The sequence below is a fragment of the Acipenser ruthenus genome, chromosome 32 (genome assembly GCF_902713425.1).
Source record: "Acipenser ruthenus chromosome 32, fAciRut3.2 maternal haplotype, whole genome shotgun sequence".
Classification (NCBI taxonomy): Eukaryota; Metazoa; Chordata; class Actinopteri; order Acipenseriformes; family Acipenseridae; genus Acipenser; species Acipenser ruthenus.
Window position 1 is genome coordinate 3,192,601 of NC_081220.1, and position 14,739 is coordinate 3,207,339.

Here is a 14,739-nt window from a genome sequence, read left to right on the forward strand (position 1 = left end):
GTGAGCTTGGGGGAGGAGGTTTGCTGGGCTGATCTTTGTCCTCCAGAAGCCGGTAGCCTGCTGACATCCGCTCTCGAGTTTCTGGGTGTAAAAAGACGCAGATTGGTTGGTGGGACCGGAGGATGGCCACTGAGCCTCAAGTCCTCTGAGCTATGTTGGGAATCGTCGTGTAGAGGAGAAGATAATAATAATTGGGCATTCCAAATCGGGGGAAAAATAATTGAAGATTCTAAATAAAAAAAGAGAGATGCTGTGAAAGGGGTGTGGGTGGTTCACTGAAATGGTGTCACAGACACAGTTGCAGGGACATGCAGTTAGGGTAGACAAGGTAGGCTTGCCTGTAAATAAATAAATATATATATTCAGAACTATCCCATTCCAAAGGATTTAAAAGCCCTTCAGCAGTTCTTGGGAATGGCTGGATGGTACCACCGCTTTGTGCCCAACTTTTCTGATATAGCTGAACCACTGAATCACTTCAAGAAAAAGGGAGTGAACTTTTGCTGGACACCGGAATGTAAAACTGCTATGAATATTTTGAAGACACAACTGACTACTGCACCTGTGCTTGGACATCCAGATCCCAAATTGCATTTTACTGTGAGCACTGACACTAGTGGATTTGGAGTGGGTGCAGTATTAACACAGAAAACTCAAGCTAGTGGTCAAGAAGTGCTGGCTTATGCCAGTCGGACTCTGACTGCCCCTGAGCATAACTACTCTGCCACAAAACGAGAATGTCTTGCTGTTCTATGGGCCCTAGAGAAGTGGCAATATTATTTAGAAGGTAACCCCTTTACTGTAGTCACTGACCACTCTTCTTTGCTTTGGGTATTCTACACTAGCAAACGAAATTCTCGACTAATTCATTGGGTTATGCGGTTGCAGGAGTTCAACTTTCCAGGAGAGTATCGTAAAGGAAAGTTAAATATTGCACTCGATGCTTTGTCTCGAGCACCAATGGATCTCAAGGAGAACATATTGCTTGGAGTCCAGACCCAGAAGTTTTAGAAGATTATGAAGCCTTTACTTTCACTGATGCAGATATCTGGAGAGCTCAAGAGGAGGAACCTGTGCCAGATCATCTATAAAGGAATCATGATGGAAGACGAAGAGGGGACTGGTGATCAATCATCCAGCTTTGTGATCTTGAAGACAAATTTTACCAAAAGGTTAAAATAACAGAACAAGGCTACAAGTATCAAGTTTTTTTTACCACAAAAACAATTCTAAACCTTAAATGCATTTTTGAGGTGGCTTACTGGCCCAACTTATGGAAAGAAGTATCCCTGTATGTACAGCAATGTTCAGTTTGTCAGTCATTCAAACCCGAAACAAGAAAACCAGCAGGAAAGCTCCAGTCTAACCAGGTACTTAGACACTGGGAAATGATTGGTGTTGATCTCATGGGGCCCTTACCCAAGAGCTCAATGGGTAATACCCAAATACTAGTTGTAGTTGTCTACTACACAAAATGGGTAGAAATATTCTCCCTGCATGTAGCTAAAGCTGAAATTTAGCTACATGCTCGTATCCTAACTAAATAAATCTTTACAAGTTGGTGCACTCCAGGCTTTATTTTATCAGATAGAGGGCCTCAATTTGTTTCTGAACTTTTGCACCAAGTATGTCAACAATGGCAAGTAGTTCAATAACTTACTACAGCTTACCACCCATCTTAGCAGTGACGTTGCTATACTCCAGGCTACGAACCTTAAAAGGGGTGTGTTGGTTTGTTTAAAAGAGGGAATGGTGGCAGTGAAGCGAGGAGGCAGCGTTTCTGGCTATATGTGCAGGATTTTTTTTTATTATAAATACAAGCACACGTTGTCAGAGAATGGCAGCATGTTGCGTTTAACTATATTGGAGTTTAACTGAGCAGGCTCTTAAAAGTGATGACTACTGGCTTTCTAATAGCTGAAGCAATATATACGTAAACAGAAGTGTCTATACCTGGCTGTTTGTTGAAACAGTTGAAGCGAACCTCGGCAGCAGTACATTCATTACGTGCTGACGTGGTTGCTGGAATGAGTCTGGAGAACCTTTCAGAACCGGAGTTACTTGCCTGGCTGTTTGTGATGCTGTCGACTGGACTTCCTGATACGGAGCAGCTTGCTGTGCTGTAGACGCTGAATATTCAGTGGACAGGTCAGACTGAATTTATTCCTTTGTTTCTGATTGAGGTTGAAGAGAGGAACAGAATCTGCTTGTGCAGGCGGGACTATACGTTACTATTATTTTTTGAACATAACAGAAACCAGTTGCTAATATTCGGGATTGTGTGGAATTTAGTTATTCTCAGTCTAAACAATTCCAGTAACTATCGTCTTGACTCTGATGGATCTGTTTGAATTCAGTGGTAAAGAAAACTACCGCCGTCACCCTATTACCTTTGCTAATAGTACTGTAGCTTCTTTCTGGCTGGTTTTGGTTCCTTTTTGTTTTTTTTAGTTTATTTCCTACCTCGTATTTCCTTTCACAAGCTGAGGTACACGAGTTAGGTTTGTTATTTTTCTTTATTCATGTCCAAGATTTTTGTCCAGAAAGACTTCAACAAATTATGTAAGTAAAATCAAACATTTTATTAACATTTACTGCTGTTTAATGTATGTAATGCGGTCTTCACTAAATAGCTGATTTTGAAATGTAAATGCTGCAACCCAGACAACTTTTTTTCTGTGTCTCTCTGAATTGTGTTGATGATAAAACTGTTTTGTATACAATGAAGTTGGACGTTGAACTTAGCAATTTAATATAGTAGTACATAAGAACATAAGAAAGTTTACAAACGAGGAGGCCATTCAGCCCATCTTGCTCGTTTGGTTGTTAGTAGCTTATTGATCCCAGAATCTCATCAAGCAGCTTCTTGAAGGATCCCAGAGTGTCAGCTTCAACAACATCAAATATTTGAGTTGGTTCCAGACCCTCACAATTCTCTGTGTAAAAAGGCCCTCCTATTTTCTGTTTTAAATTCCAATCTTTTCACTATATATCCAAGCATTCTGTTGGCCTTTTTAATCGCTTCTCCACATTGTCTAGAGGAAGATATTGTTGTGTCGACATAAACTCCAAGTTCTTTTTCATAGGTCCCTTTTTCGAGTTCAGTGTCCCATCTGATATCTATACTGTACATTTTTATTGCTTATGTGCAGCACCTTACATCTTTCTTTATTAAATGTCATTTGTCATGTGTTTGCCCAGTTCTGAATGCTGTCTAGATCATTTTGAATGACCTTTGCTGCTGCAACAGTGTTTGCCACGCCTCCTATTTAAGTGTCATCTGTGAATTTAACAAGTTTGCTTACTATACCAGAATCTAGGTCATTAATATAAATTAGGAAGAGGAGCAGGCCTAATACTGATCCCTGTGGTACACCACTGGTTACCTCGCTCCATTTTGAGGTTTCTAATCTAATCTGTACATTCTGTTTTCTACATGTTAACCACTCCCTAATCCATGTGCATGCATTTCCTTGAATTCCTACTGCTTCTAATTTGAGAATTAGTCTTTTATGTATAATTTTATCAAAAGCTTTCTGTAAGTGTTAAGGAAATCATGTCATATGCTTTACAATGATCCATTTTTAATGTTGCATCCTCAAAGTCTAGCAGGTTTGTTAGACTCGATCTGCCTTTCTTAAATCCATGTTGACTATCTCCTAGAATACTGTTACCATATAGATCATCTTAAAACTGGATGGGGACACACTTACTTTTGGGGCAAGTTGTCTGTATCCTCCTTAGTAAATACTTGGGAAAAATAAGCATTTAATATTTTTCTATTTTATGTTTCTGTCTACGATTTCTCCATTTTTATCTTTTAGACACTTTACTTTTCCTTTAACGTCCTTTTGCTGTTGTAATATTGGAAAAACTTTTTTGTGTTGATTCTAGCCCCCTTAACAATGCTTTTTTCGTATCTCTCGTAATGGAACATGTTTTGACATTTAGGCTGCTTGTGGTTAGCGTGAAAGCATAACAGTCTTTATATGATATGATGCAGTTTTGTGTAGCTACCAAGTTTTAGCTTGGCTTTTATTCTATTATATTCTATGTTGTGCTTGTATTACCAACTGAACCATAGAATATTGGCTTATATTGTATGTATTTTAAATAATATAATGTGTTTCCAATAATGTGGCGTGACAGTAATGCCTACCCAGACATTTCATCTACCGCACATCACAGCACAGATGCTGCCGCTGACATGCCAACAACAGCGAGCAGGATTAATTTCTGTAGTGCTGCACTTCTGTGCGGTTGCGTGTTGCTACCAACAATGGTACATTTTTAGACAGTCTTCTTTACACACGCAGGTGTCAAAATATAGTGACACACATTTCAAAACAGGAGAAAAGAAAAAGGAAAAACACTAAGAACAGAACTGCAAAGTAAAGGTGCTGTGAAAACAAGCCTCTCGTTACCCCTGCTGTCCTAGGAGGTCCCGAGACACTGTGCACTGTATTACACTCGTTATACTGTGATGGGGCTTGTTCACTTCCCCTTAACTCTTAGTTAAACAAAATACTGGCCCGGACAGTACCGGTTTGCCAGGGTATTAAATATGCTTCCTCCACTCAAAGCAGTCCTTGCTTCTCTTTTATGCCGGCTTCCTCCTGAAAGCAGCACGTCAGGAACAGCAGCAATGGTTTGGTTTTTGCTATACAAGCAGAGTGCCAGAATGCTGGCTCTCCTGTCAAAGCTTCCACTGTCATTTCTTCTGAATGAGCAAGGAACTGAGGGTATAATACAGTGCCTTTTTAACTGGTCAGCCATCCCGTAAGACCCACCTTCCAGCCAATCAGATATCGCCAGCCAACACACCCCAGTCCGGTCTCTCCCTGTAATCACTATGACTGGCAGGAGGTATCCAACAAGGCGTCTGACCCAGTCCTGCAGGGGTACGCATGTGTCGGAGTCAAACACAAACCTTCCCTGTCACAGATGCCTATCAAACATAACATTTAGCAACTACGCTTGTAGTACTTACCAAAGTAACACAACAAATTATGCAAAGCTTTTCTTTATTATTTATTGTTGAACAAACTGTTTGATAAAACAATTGTGGACAATGGACTAGAACTGGATTATCTTAATTTTCAAATTTCAATCAATATGTTAAATTATTTTTTTATAAACAGTCAGATTCCAAAATCTGGTCAGGTAAAGTGTGATTTGGGAATTGGGTTGAGTGAAGGAATATGATTTCTTGTAATAATTTGACGACTTGGGTTAGCCAAGCAAATCAAATTACCAGACCTGAGATTACTTGAGTTGTACAATTTTATATATCTATATAGGAATCAGGGCTTGGAAATTCTGGCTTGTGATTGGTTCAGAGGAGGGCATATAGAATGTACTACTGCCCTAACATCCCTACACCATCGGGCAATTGTAAAATTCTGACATGCGATTGGTTCACATCACTCATTCCTGCCCCTTTTCAAAGGAACACACCGTCCAGTCAAAGACCTGATGAACAGCGATTCTGTAACTTAACAGAAAATGAATGACAAAACATACTACAGAAGATGCTCCATACAGTAAAACGGCGATTAAAACATCACTGTCAGTGTTTTCTGACTTTCTGAAATTCAAACAAATTCAACTCAATGATTTAAACAACAAAATAGATCAATTAAAAAAAATATTCAGCAAAAAAAGTCACTTTACAGAGCGTTTAAAAGGGACCAAAAACAAAGCACACAGAAAGAGTACTTGGAACTGCAAACGCAAGTCAAGAAGGAAGTTAGAAAGGCCAAGAGAGAGATAGAAATGAACATGCTAAGGGGGCTAAAACCAATTCCAAAATGTTTTTCCAATATTATAACAGCAAGAGAACATTCAAAGAGGAGGTTAAATGTCTAAGAGACACAAATGGCAAAATCATAGACGAAGATCATTTAATTTATTAAATGATTACTTTTCACAGGTATTTTTACAAAGGAGGACACGGACAACATGCCCCACATGTCGACCTGTTCCTATCCAGTTTTAAATAACTTTAGCATAACAGAGGCAGAAGTGTTAGAGACTAGGAGCTCTTAAAATAAACAAATCCCCAATTGGAAAATTGCGAACGTAATACCGATCCACAAAAAGGGAGACAAAACCGAACCAGGTAACTACAGACCAATAAGCCTGACTTCTATTATATGTAAATTTGTATTATATGGAAATTATAATAAGATACAAAATGCAAAATTACCTATATGGTAACGGTATCCTGGGAGACAGTCAGCATGGTTTTAGGAAAGGGAGATTGTGTCTAACTAACCTGCTTGATTTTTTTGAGGATGCAACATCGACAATGGGTAATTGCAAAGCATACGACATGGTTTATTTAGACTTCCAGAAAGCTTTTGACAAAGTCCCGCATAAAAGATTAATTCTCAAACTGAACGTAGTAGGGATTCAAGGAAATGCATGCACATGGATTAGGGAGTGGTTAACATGTAGAAAACAGAAAGTACTGATTAGAGGAGAAACCTCAAAATGGAACGAGGTAACCAGTGGTGTACCACAGGGATCAGTATTAGGTCCTTTGCTATTCCTAATCTTCATTAATGATTTAGATTCTGGTATAGTAAGCAAACTCGTTAAATTTGCAGATGACACAAAAATAGCAGTCGTAAACACTTGCAGCAAAAAAGGTCATTCAAAATGATGCAACAAGATTCTCGGATATATTGTGAAAAGTGTTGAATTTAAATCAAGGGAAGTAATGTTAAAACTTTACAATGCATTAGTAAGAGCTCAACTAGAATATTGTGTTCAGTTCTGGTCACCTCGCTACAAAAAGGATATTGCTTCTCTAGAAAGATCATGTCATATGCAGACAGGCTTAAAGAATTGAATCTATTCAGTCTTGAACAAAGAAGACTACGCGGCGATCTGATTCAGACATTCAAAATCCTAAAGGATATAGACAATGTCAACCCGGGTGACTTCTTTGACTTGAAAAAAGAAACAAGGACCAGGGGTCACAAATGGAGATTAGATAAAGGGGCATTCAGAACAGAAAATAGGAGGCACTTTTTTACACAGAGAATTGTGAGGGTCTGGAACCAACTCCCCAGTAATGTTGTTGAAGCTGACACCCTGGGATCCTTCAAGAAGCTGCTTGATGAGATTCTGGGATCAATAAGCTACTAACAACCAAACGAGCAAGATGGGCTGAATGGCCTCCTCTCGTTTGTAAACTTTCTTATGTTCTTATGTAAGCAGACGGAGAGCTGTACGCCAAAAATACTTCAAAAATTGTAATTCTTCACTGATTTATATATTAAACATGTGCTGCAGACTCAGCTCATAGTGGACAATGAAATGCCCCTCGGGAATATTATTGTTAGCTGCGGATTCAGGCATTATAGCCCCCTGTCGCGAACAATAGTCTTCCCTCGGGCCAATCATTTTCCACTATGACCCTCCTCTCCACTCTGTATTTACTATACATATATAATTGTGGCTACGGCACTTGTGCATTACAGCTCAAAACTAACTCGAGATATATTATTGTGTGGTAATTAGGGCTGTCAATTAATCACAGTTAACTCTGCAATTAACGCATTCATGTTTTTGGAGATTTTTTTTTTTAACGCATGTAAATCGCAATCCTCTGTTTTTACCTTTTTAGGATACTGTACTTCCTTCCCCATGGGCATGGCACCATTTTAATTGAACTGGAGATGCAATTGAATGAATTAATTAATTGAATAATGCAGTTATAGTATGAATAGAAAGTTAGTCCCAAAACTGTGCTATGGAGCAAAGCACTAAAAGTGAATGACAAATGTATTTAAAAAGAAAAGCTTTCTGATGGTTCATTGGATAGAAAGATGCTTACTTGTATCTACTGTCAAAACGACTTCCAGTATCACAGAAGTGCATCTAGTCAGCTGTACCACTTGTGTGCTGAACATGCCTTCACTTCTCAAATACACTTTCTAGCAGCTCTTCTGCTGCAGACAACAACAAATGAAACCCATCGGTTTCGTCAGAGTACTCATTAGAAATGCTGGATCGCTGCAAGCCCATGAATCAAGCTAAGTACTACAATAGCCAAGAATAAGACTGAAGTTCTTTTTACAGTGGTAGCAGGCTGTTTGTTGTTTTGCGTGCAGTATATGTAAAGCCTACTGCTTTTCCTTCATTTGCACTTTTGTACATGATGACAAACGTTTTTGATGTGCTCCTCAGAATGAACAGTTCATTCCCTACAGAAGTGCTTAGCTACCTACTTTTAATCTTATTTCAATAACCACATTTATTTCAGTCCACATTAACAAATACATATATCCTATTTATTGTGTTTTGTGATCTCTGTATGCTACTGATTTAAGTTTGAACCGCACGTGTTTTATTGTGTTGCTTGTATTTGTAATTTGTCTGTTACTGATGTCCAGGACCTCCTGTAATGAGGCTTCGTTATCAGTGGGTGGATTTCCTGCTTAAATTAATAAATAAATACATTTTTTTCTTTACAATTAAGGATAATAATAATAATAATAGCTTCTGTAATAAAACAAACTTGACCCTTTAAGGACCAGGATCATGTAAACATGGTCATACTGAAGTGGTGCTTCTAGAACCAAGACCTACAGGGCCACCATACTTTGCAATACAGACTGGGAAAGCAGCAGTGCCTACAAAGGTACCACGAAATGTTCCTGTCAGGACAGCTGATGAAGTCCGCACCTCCATCACTTTTTTCTTAAAGTAACAAAAACGCTTATTCGCTGCCAAACATGAACTGCTTTAGATGTGTAATGGCTGCAGTATAGGAGACTGACCTTAGGTTTAGGGTTTTGGTGCTGGGAGAGGATTATTCATTGTTTTATTAAGAATAATATGATAACCAATCAGAGTGCAGTGTCCTGACAGGAACATTTGGTAGTACCTTTGTAAGGACAGTGGGAAAGCACATCCTTGGATAGGGGAGGGATAGAATTTCATTTCCTGTTATTTTTTTTTTTTTCGTGTGACATTGCAGAGAGGGGCATTTCATTTCAAAGGGTGAAGAAAGTTTTCAGAAGCTCAGACAGAAGGCATCAGAGGAACTTTTTAATGTTAAGAAAGACACGGAAACATACTGTAAATCCGATGTGTTTGACTTATAATCATATTAGAACATGGATTCCGTCTCGTGTTTTATTAGACATGTTTTTACAACGTTGATAAATATCAAGAAACGAGAGGATATAAGCAGAATGTTTCAAAAACAACAATTATAATTTCATTTTTTCTCATTATTACTGATAATAATGGAATGAATAACTATTATTGTTATTTATAAATATTTATTTTGAGAAAATAATCGAGAGTAGTGTCTATTGTTGCTAATAAAAAGAGCCTGAGAATCAGCGTTTATAATGGCATTGCAATTGTGCTATGTTTGCTTATAATAGGTAGTGTTTGAAGTTTATTCTGCACTGTTTATTCTGCTGTTCTTGCTGTTTGTATGCTTTGATAATAGAATATTCTGTATATGTTTACTGTTTATCTACAGAAATTGATCGGCACACAATAATAGCAACGTTTCCACGCTACAGAATTTCATTTCAAGATGGCAAGACGTGAATTAACATAAATGAACAATTGTTGGCAGAAATACTGGCATCTGATTTTGGTAAATTTGAATTTTCTGACAGTGAATAATTCAGTTTATATTATATAGGCGTTCTCAGTATTATTTATTTTTAATTTAATAAAGTAAATATTCAGTTCTAAACCATGTGTTTGTTTTTTAACAAAAGACTCAATTCATAAAATCACTCAGGTAAAATAAAAACTTGTATTTTGCCCATATTTCAAAATGTTTCAACAAAATCTTCAGGGAGTGTTGAAGGGTCCTTTGGGTAACAGAGTAACATGTTTTTGTACCTTTATCTCCAAATCTACTGAATAATGGGTTTTTTTTAAAATATGTTTTTGAAAAATATCTGATAAATGTTTTTACTTATTGGTGTGGAAAAATCAGTGAAGGCATTTTTATTTAAAATAGTTTCTTATAAGATTCTCTAGTGTCCTGAACCAAAAAAAAGAAAATGTCCACGTATCTGCTACTGAATAAAAGATAGAAAGGCAAAGTCTGCCAAAAATGAGTAAAACAAAAAAATGTTTTTTTAATCACAAGGTTTGCAAAATATGACTGATTTTCAGTTTAACTATGTTACAAAAACTACACAAACCCACAAAACTAGGTGAATTGTGGCTAAGGTTTTACACTACAGCAATCTTAAGACATGTTCTACCTAGGCATTGAGACACAGGCAGGGAGTGTGTCTCCCCAGTTACCCACATGTGTAATAGTTGGTCTGCATCCACTAGTATGGAGTGTACAAATAATTGATTGTATTGACTTAAGTTAATATTGCTGTAGTGCAAAAAGTCAGCCCCAACTTCCCTAGTGTATTGCAAACTTAACATTAACTTAGTTTTTTTCAATATCTATCTATATCTATCGAATGTATGTAACCATTAAAAATACGTGTGTACATGTACAGTACAGTGTATGTTTGTTTTGCATGAATATAGTCATAGACGCAAGTTATAATTTACTACAAAAAGGGATGTATATTAAATAGAAAAACATACCCATTCCAAGGAGAATGCCAAAGATGATGGTTGCAAAGAAAGTTTTCATGATGTTTGTCAGCTTTTACTAGGGTTACAGAAAGAGGTCTACTGTCCTGGCTTCAGTCTGTCAGAGGTGAGAATCTTTCATAAGGAGGGCTTTTAATAATCAATAAGGTTCTGTTTTAATACCACAGGCGTGTCCTTCCCAAAACAGAAATATCTTGCCAATTTTGACTTCTGTTTTCCAGGTTCACATACTCTGGTCTAACAAACAATTTGAATCTACAAAAGAAAAGGAATAAAAGGTCACCAGTTAGCTGTTCTGGAACCCATCAAACTTAAAAAAAAAACATTTCTAGAAAGATTTTAGGAATATCCAGTCAGCTTTTTTTAAGCATTTTATCCTCGTCTTTCCTCCTTGCTAATTAAATTTCATAAAATTTACGAACAAAAGGAGGCCATTTTGCCCATCGATGTTCATCCAGTTCTTAGAAGATCAAAAAGGCTGAATGGATATTCCTAAAATCTTTCTAGAAATGTTTTTTTAAGCACTGATTATAGATAGATAGATAGATAGAGAGAGAGATAGATAGAGAGAGAGAGAGAGAGAGAATATATATAAACACGGCTTGGAAAAATAACAGCCTCTGATTGATTAAACAGGATTGCAGATGTCATTAATTATTATTATTATTATTATTTATTTCTTAGCAGACGCCCTTATCCAGGGCGACTTACAATTGTTACAAGATACCACATTATTTTTACATACAAAATTAATGATGTCATGTATGATGTCATAACTGATGCAAATGCATAGGCATAATAGGGGCGAGTTAATGTAACCTGAGGTTACTCTCTTTGCTCTGGGCAAGGGTTTCTATATGTGGATCTGAAAAGAAATGTAGCGACAAGCGTTGGCACTTAACCAAAAGGTTACTATGTAACTCAAAATGCCGTAACAATACACCCCATTGTAACAAATGAAAGGTTAATGAACACAAACAACAGTTGTGTGCCTAGTCTGGGTAGTATAGTTCTCAATAACAGCTGTGTGCCTAGTCTGGGTAGTATAGTTCTCAATAACAGCTGTGTGCCTAGTCTGGGTAGTATAGTTCTCAATAACAGCTGTGTGCCTAGTCTGGGTAGTATAGTTCTCAATAACAGCAGTGTGCCTAGTCTAGGTAGTATAGTTCTCAATAACAGCAGTGTGCCTAGTCTGGGTAGTATAGTTCTCAATAACAGCAGTGTGCCTAGTCTGGGTAGTATAGTTCTCAATAACAGCTGTGTGCCTAGTCTGGGTAGTATAGTTCTCAATAACAGCAGTGTGCCTAGTCTAGGTAGTATAGTTCTCAATAACAGCAGTGTGCCTAGTCTGGGTAGTATAGTTCTCAATAACAGCTGTGTGCCTAGTCTGGGTAGTATAGTTCTCAATAACAGCTGTGTGCCTAGTCTAGGTAGTATAGTTCTCAATAACAGCTGTGTGCCTAGTCTGGGTAGTATAGTTCTCAATAACAGCAGTGTGCCTAGTCTAGGTAGTATAGTTCTCAATAACAGCAGTGTGCCTAGTCTGGGTAGTATAGTTCTCAATAACAGCTGTGTGCCTAGTCTGGGTAGTATAGTTCTCAATAACAGCTGTGTGCCTAGTCTAGGTAGTATAGTTCTCAATAACAGTAGTGTGCCTAGTCTGGGTAGTATAGTTTTCAATAACAGTTTATCAATGAAATTACTGAATCTTTCATAAATTAAATGCTGAAGCTAATATCTGCAGTTGATTTTGTAAAATATGAATTGTTTTTTGTGGCCAAGATCTGATTAAATAAATAATATTGTTTGAATGTTTAAAGATTTTTTTTCTGGGGCTCCCAAGTGGCGCATCCAGTAAAAAGCACGTTGCGAGTTCGAGTCCAGGCTATTCCTTTGCCGACCATGGACGGGAGCTCCCAGGGGGCAGCGCACAATTGGCCGAGCATCGCCCAGGGGGAGGGAGGGTTAGGTCGGCCAGGGTGTCCTCGGCTCACCGCACACCAGCGACCCCTGTAGTCTGGCCGGGCGCCTGCGGGCTTGCCTGTAAGCTGCCCGAGAGCTGCGTTGTCCTCCGACGCTGTAGCTCTTGGGTGGCTGCATGGTGGGTCTGCAGTGTGAAAAAGCGGTCGGCTGACGGCACATGCTTCGGAGGACAGCGTGTGTTCGTCTTCGCCCTCCCGAGTCAGCGCAGGGGTGGTAGCGGTGAGCTGAGCATAATAAAATAATTGGCCATTCCAAATTGGGAGAAAATAATAAAAAATAATTGGCAACGACTAAATTTAAAAAAATAAAGTTTTTTTTCTACAGCACAAAAACTAAAATGTTTCTTAAATTGATTATGGATGTTTGCAGAAGTTGGGCAGCAGGCATGTGTGGAGTATCTGAAACAAAAACACCTTAGAAATTTGATAATTTGGCATATTTTCACAAGTGCCCAGCCATTTAAAGTAGAGATATCAAAAACACAAGCCAAGTTTCAAGAAACCACTAGGGCAACCTTGTCCAACGCAAAGCAAATAGGCACCACTGTAAAACCGATGGGGGCCAAGGCTGCACCAACTGTTTCTACTAACTTGTATAAAAAACACAAGCTAAGTTAGAAGAAACAACTGGGGCAACTTTGGCCAGCACCAATGAAATAGGAACAACTGTCAAAGCAGTGGAGGCCAAGGCTGCCCCAATTGTTTCTGCTAACTTGGTGTGACAGAGATCGAATGATTCTTGGTGTTAGATCTCCCTCTCGACCTGTGAGGGCACGGTGCAAGAGGAACAGAGTACCCTTAATTAAATGGCACGACAATTTATTCCGTAGGGTAGATGGAAGTCGGTCATTTAGGAAAGGGGCGGAGCTACGGCACCCAAGCTCATTGACCCAGACGGTAAGCGGCGTGGCAACCGAGGACTGGAGGAGCGGATGCGCTCGTTAACCTCGGGGTCATGGACAAGGGTATAAATAGGGGGCATGGCTTGAGTGATCTGTTCCTTTGTAGATGGTTAGCAAACAAACCTAGAAGGAGCCCGTGAACTGTGAAATAAGAAAACGTGAGTGTTCTGTGTATTCGTCTGTCTCGTAACTCTGTTTGTTTTGTGTTATTTGTCGTTAAAAGAATACGAGCACGATCACGCCGACCAGCATTAAACCCGGGCATCAGCACTCACCTTTTCACTTCAGAACTGTCTTTGCACCACGAGCACTTAATTCACGCACTGTAGGAACTGTGTCTGGGTTTGTGTTTTGTGTGGGTGAGGAAAGACGGGACTTTTTTAGGTTGCGGGTCAAACCCGTGGGATTTTTACAAACGGAGTGATACACGCCGCTGTACCACTTCCATTGTTATTATTGTTTACAGGTTGTTGCCACAAGGCTCTGGACATTATAAACATTAATAAACACCCTTGCATCTTGTGACAGTCTGGCTCGCAGTGGTGAGGTTGATGACGTCACGGACCAGGAAGTAACTCAAACCAAAACAATGGATGGGCGGTTGAAGCTGAGTGCAACGGCACTCAGCGTATTTATTAACAAACAAAAGATTTAAACAAAACACCAAACAAAAGGGCACGAGGGCCAAACGAATAAACAAACAAACAAGTGTTGTGCTGGATAATCCAGCACGTTTTAGCAATTGTTTTTAGATGTTGCTCGCTCTCTCCGCTCCCCGTACTCTCCTCTGTACACTCCACCCCGAGTGCAGAGAGCTGCAGGTTTATATACTCTGGCCGAGGGATTAACTAGTTGTTAATTATCTTATTATCCCTCAGCCAGAGTCTGCACGCGTTTGGTAAGGATGCATGACTGTCAGCTAGTTAAATAATCAGTAGCTGATCAGTCATGCATCCTCACGGGGTTTTTAAATATAATAAAAGACACAGCGCTTTTATCCGCGCCGCAAACAAAAATACAAATAATAATACATAGGGGAGGGACACTCCGCCACACACCTGTACAATACGTTGTTTGTGTGATTACTCCGCTCTGCACTGCACTCACCGGCATGTATTCACCACTTTGCCACACTTGGTTTGTGTTTTTAATGCATTTTATTTGCATTAATTGCACCTGAAAAACACAACCTTCACCAGCTGGCTGCAGCTGCACAGGAAGAGCGATGGAACATCCCACAGCAGTCTATC

The 14,739-nt window shown here is 39.0% G+C and overlaps 1 protein-coding gene across 2 annotated transcripts in view; it reads right to left on the reverse strand.

Annotated features, from left to right (window-relative positions):
• Positions 1-10,724, reverse strand: part of LOC117395473 (phospholipase A2 inhibitor NAI-like) — a 41,736-nt gene extending 31,012 nt beyond the window's left edge. Inside the window, exon 1 of one of the 2 annotated variants that reach the window (XR_009309702.1) lies at positions 1,954-2,046. Coding sequence is in view for 1 of the 2 variants with exons in the window: in XM_033994392.3 (XP_033850283.3) it covers positions 10,597-10,645 (49 nt within the window). In the remaining variant the exon portion in view is untranslated. Of the gene's footprint in view, positions 1-1,953; positions 2,047-10,596 lie in introns of those variants that run through there. The other variant, XM_033994392.3, reaches the window with a different exon arrangement.
• Positions 10,725-14,739: the final 4,015 nt, after the last annotated feature.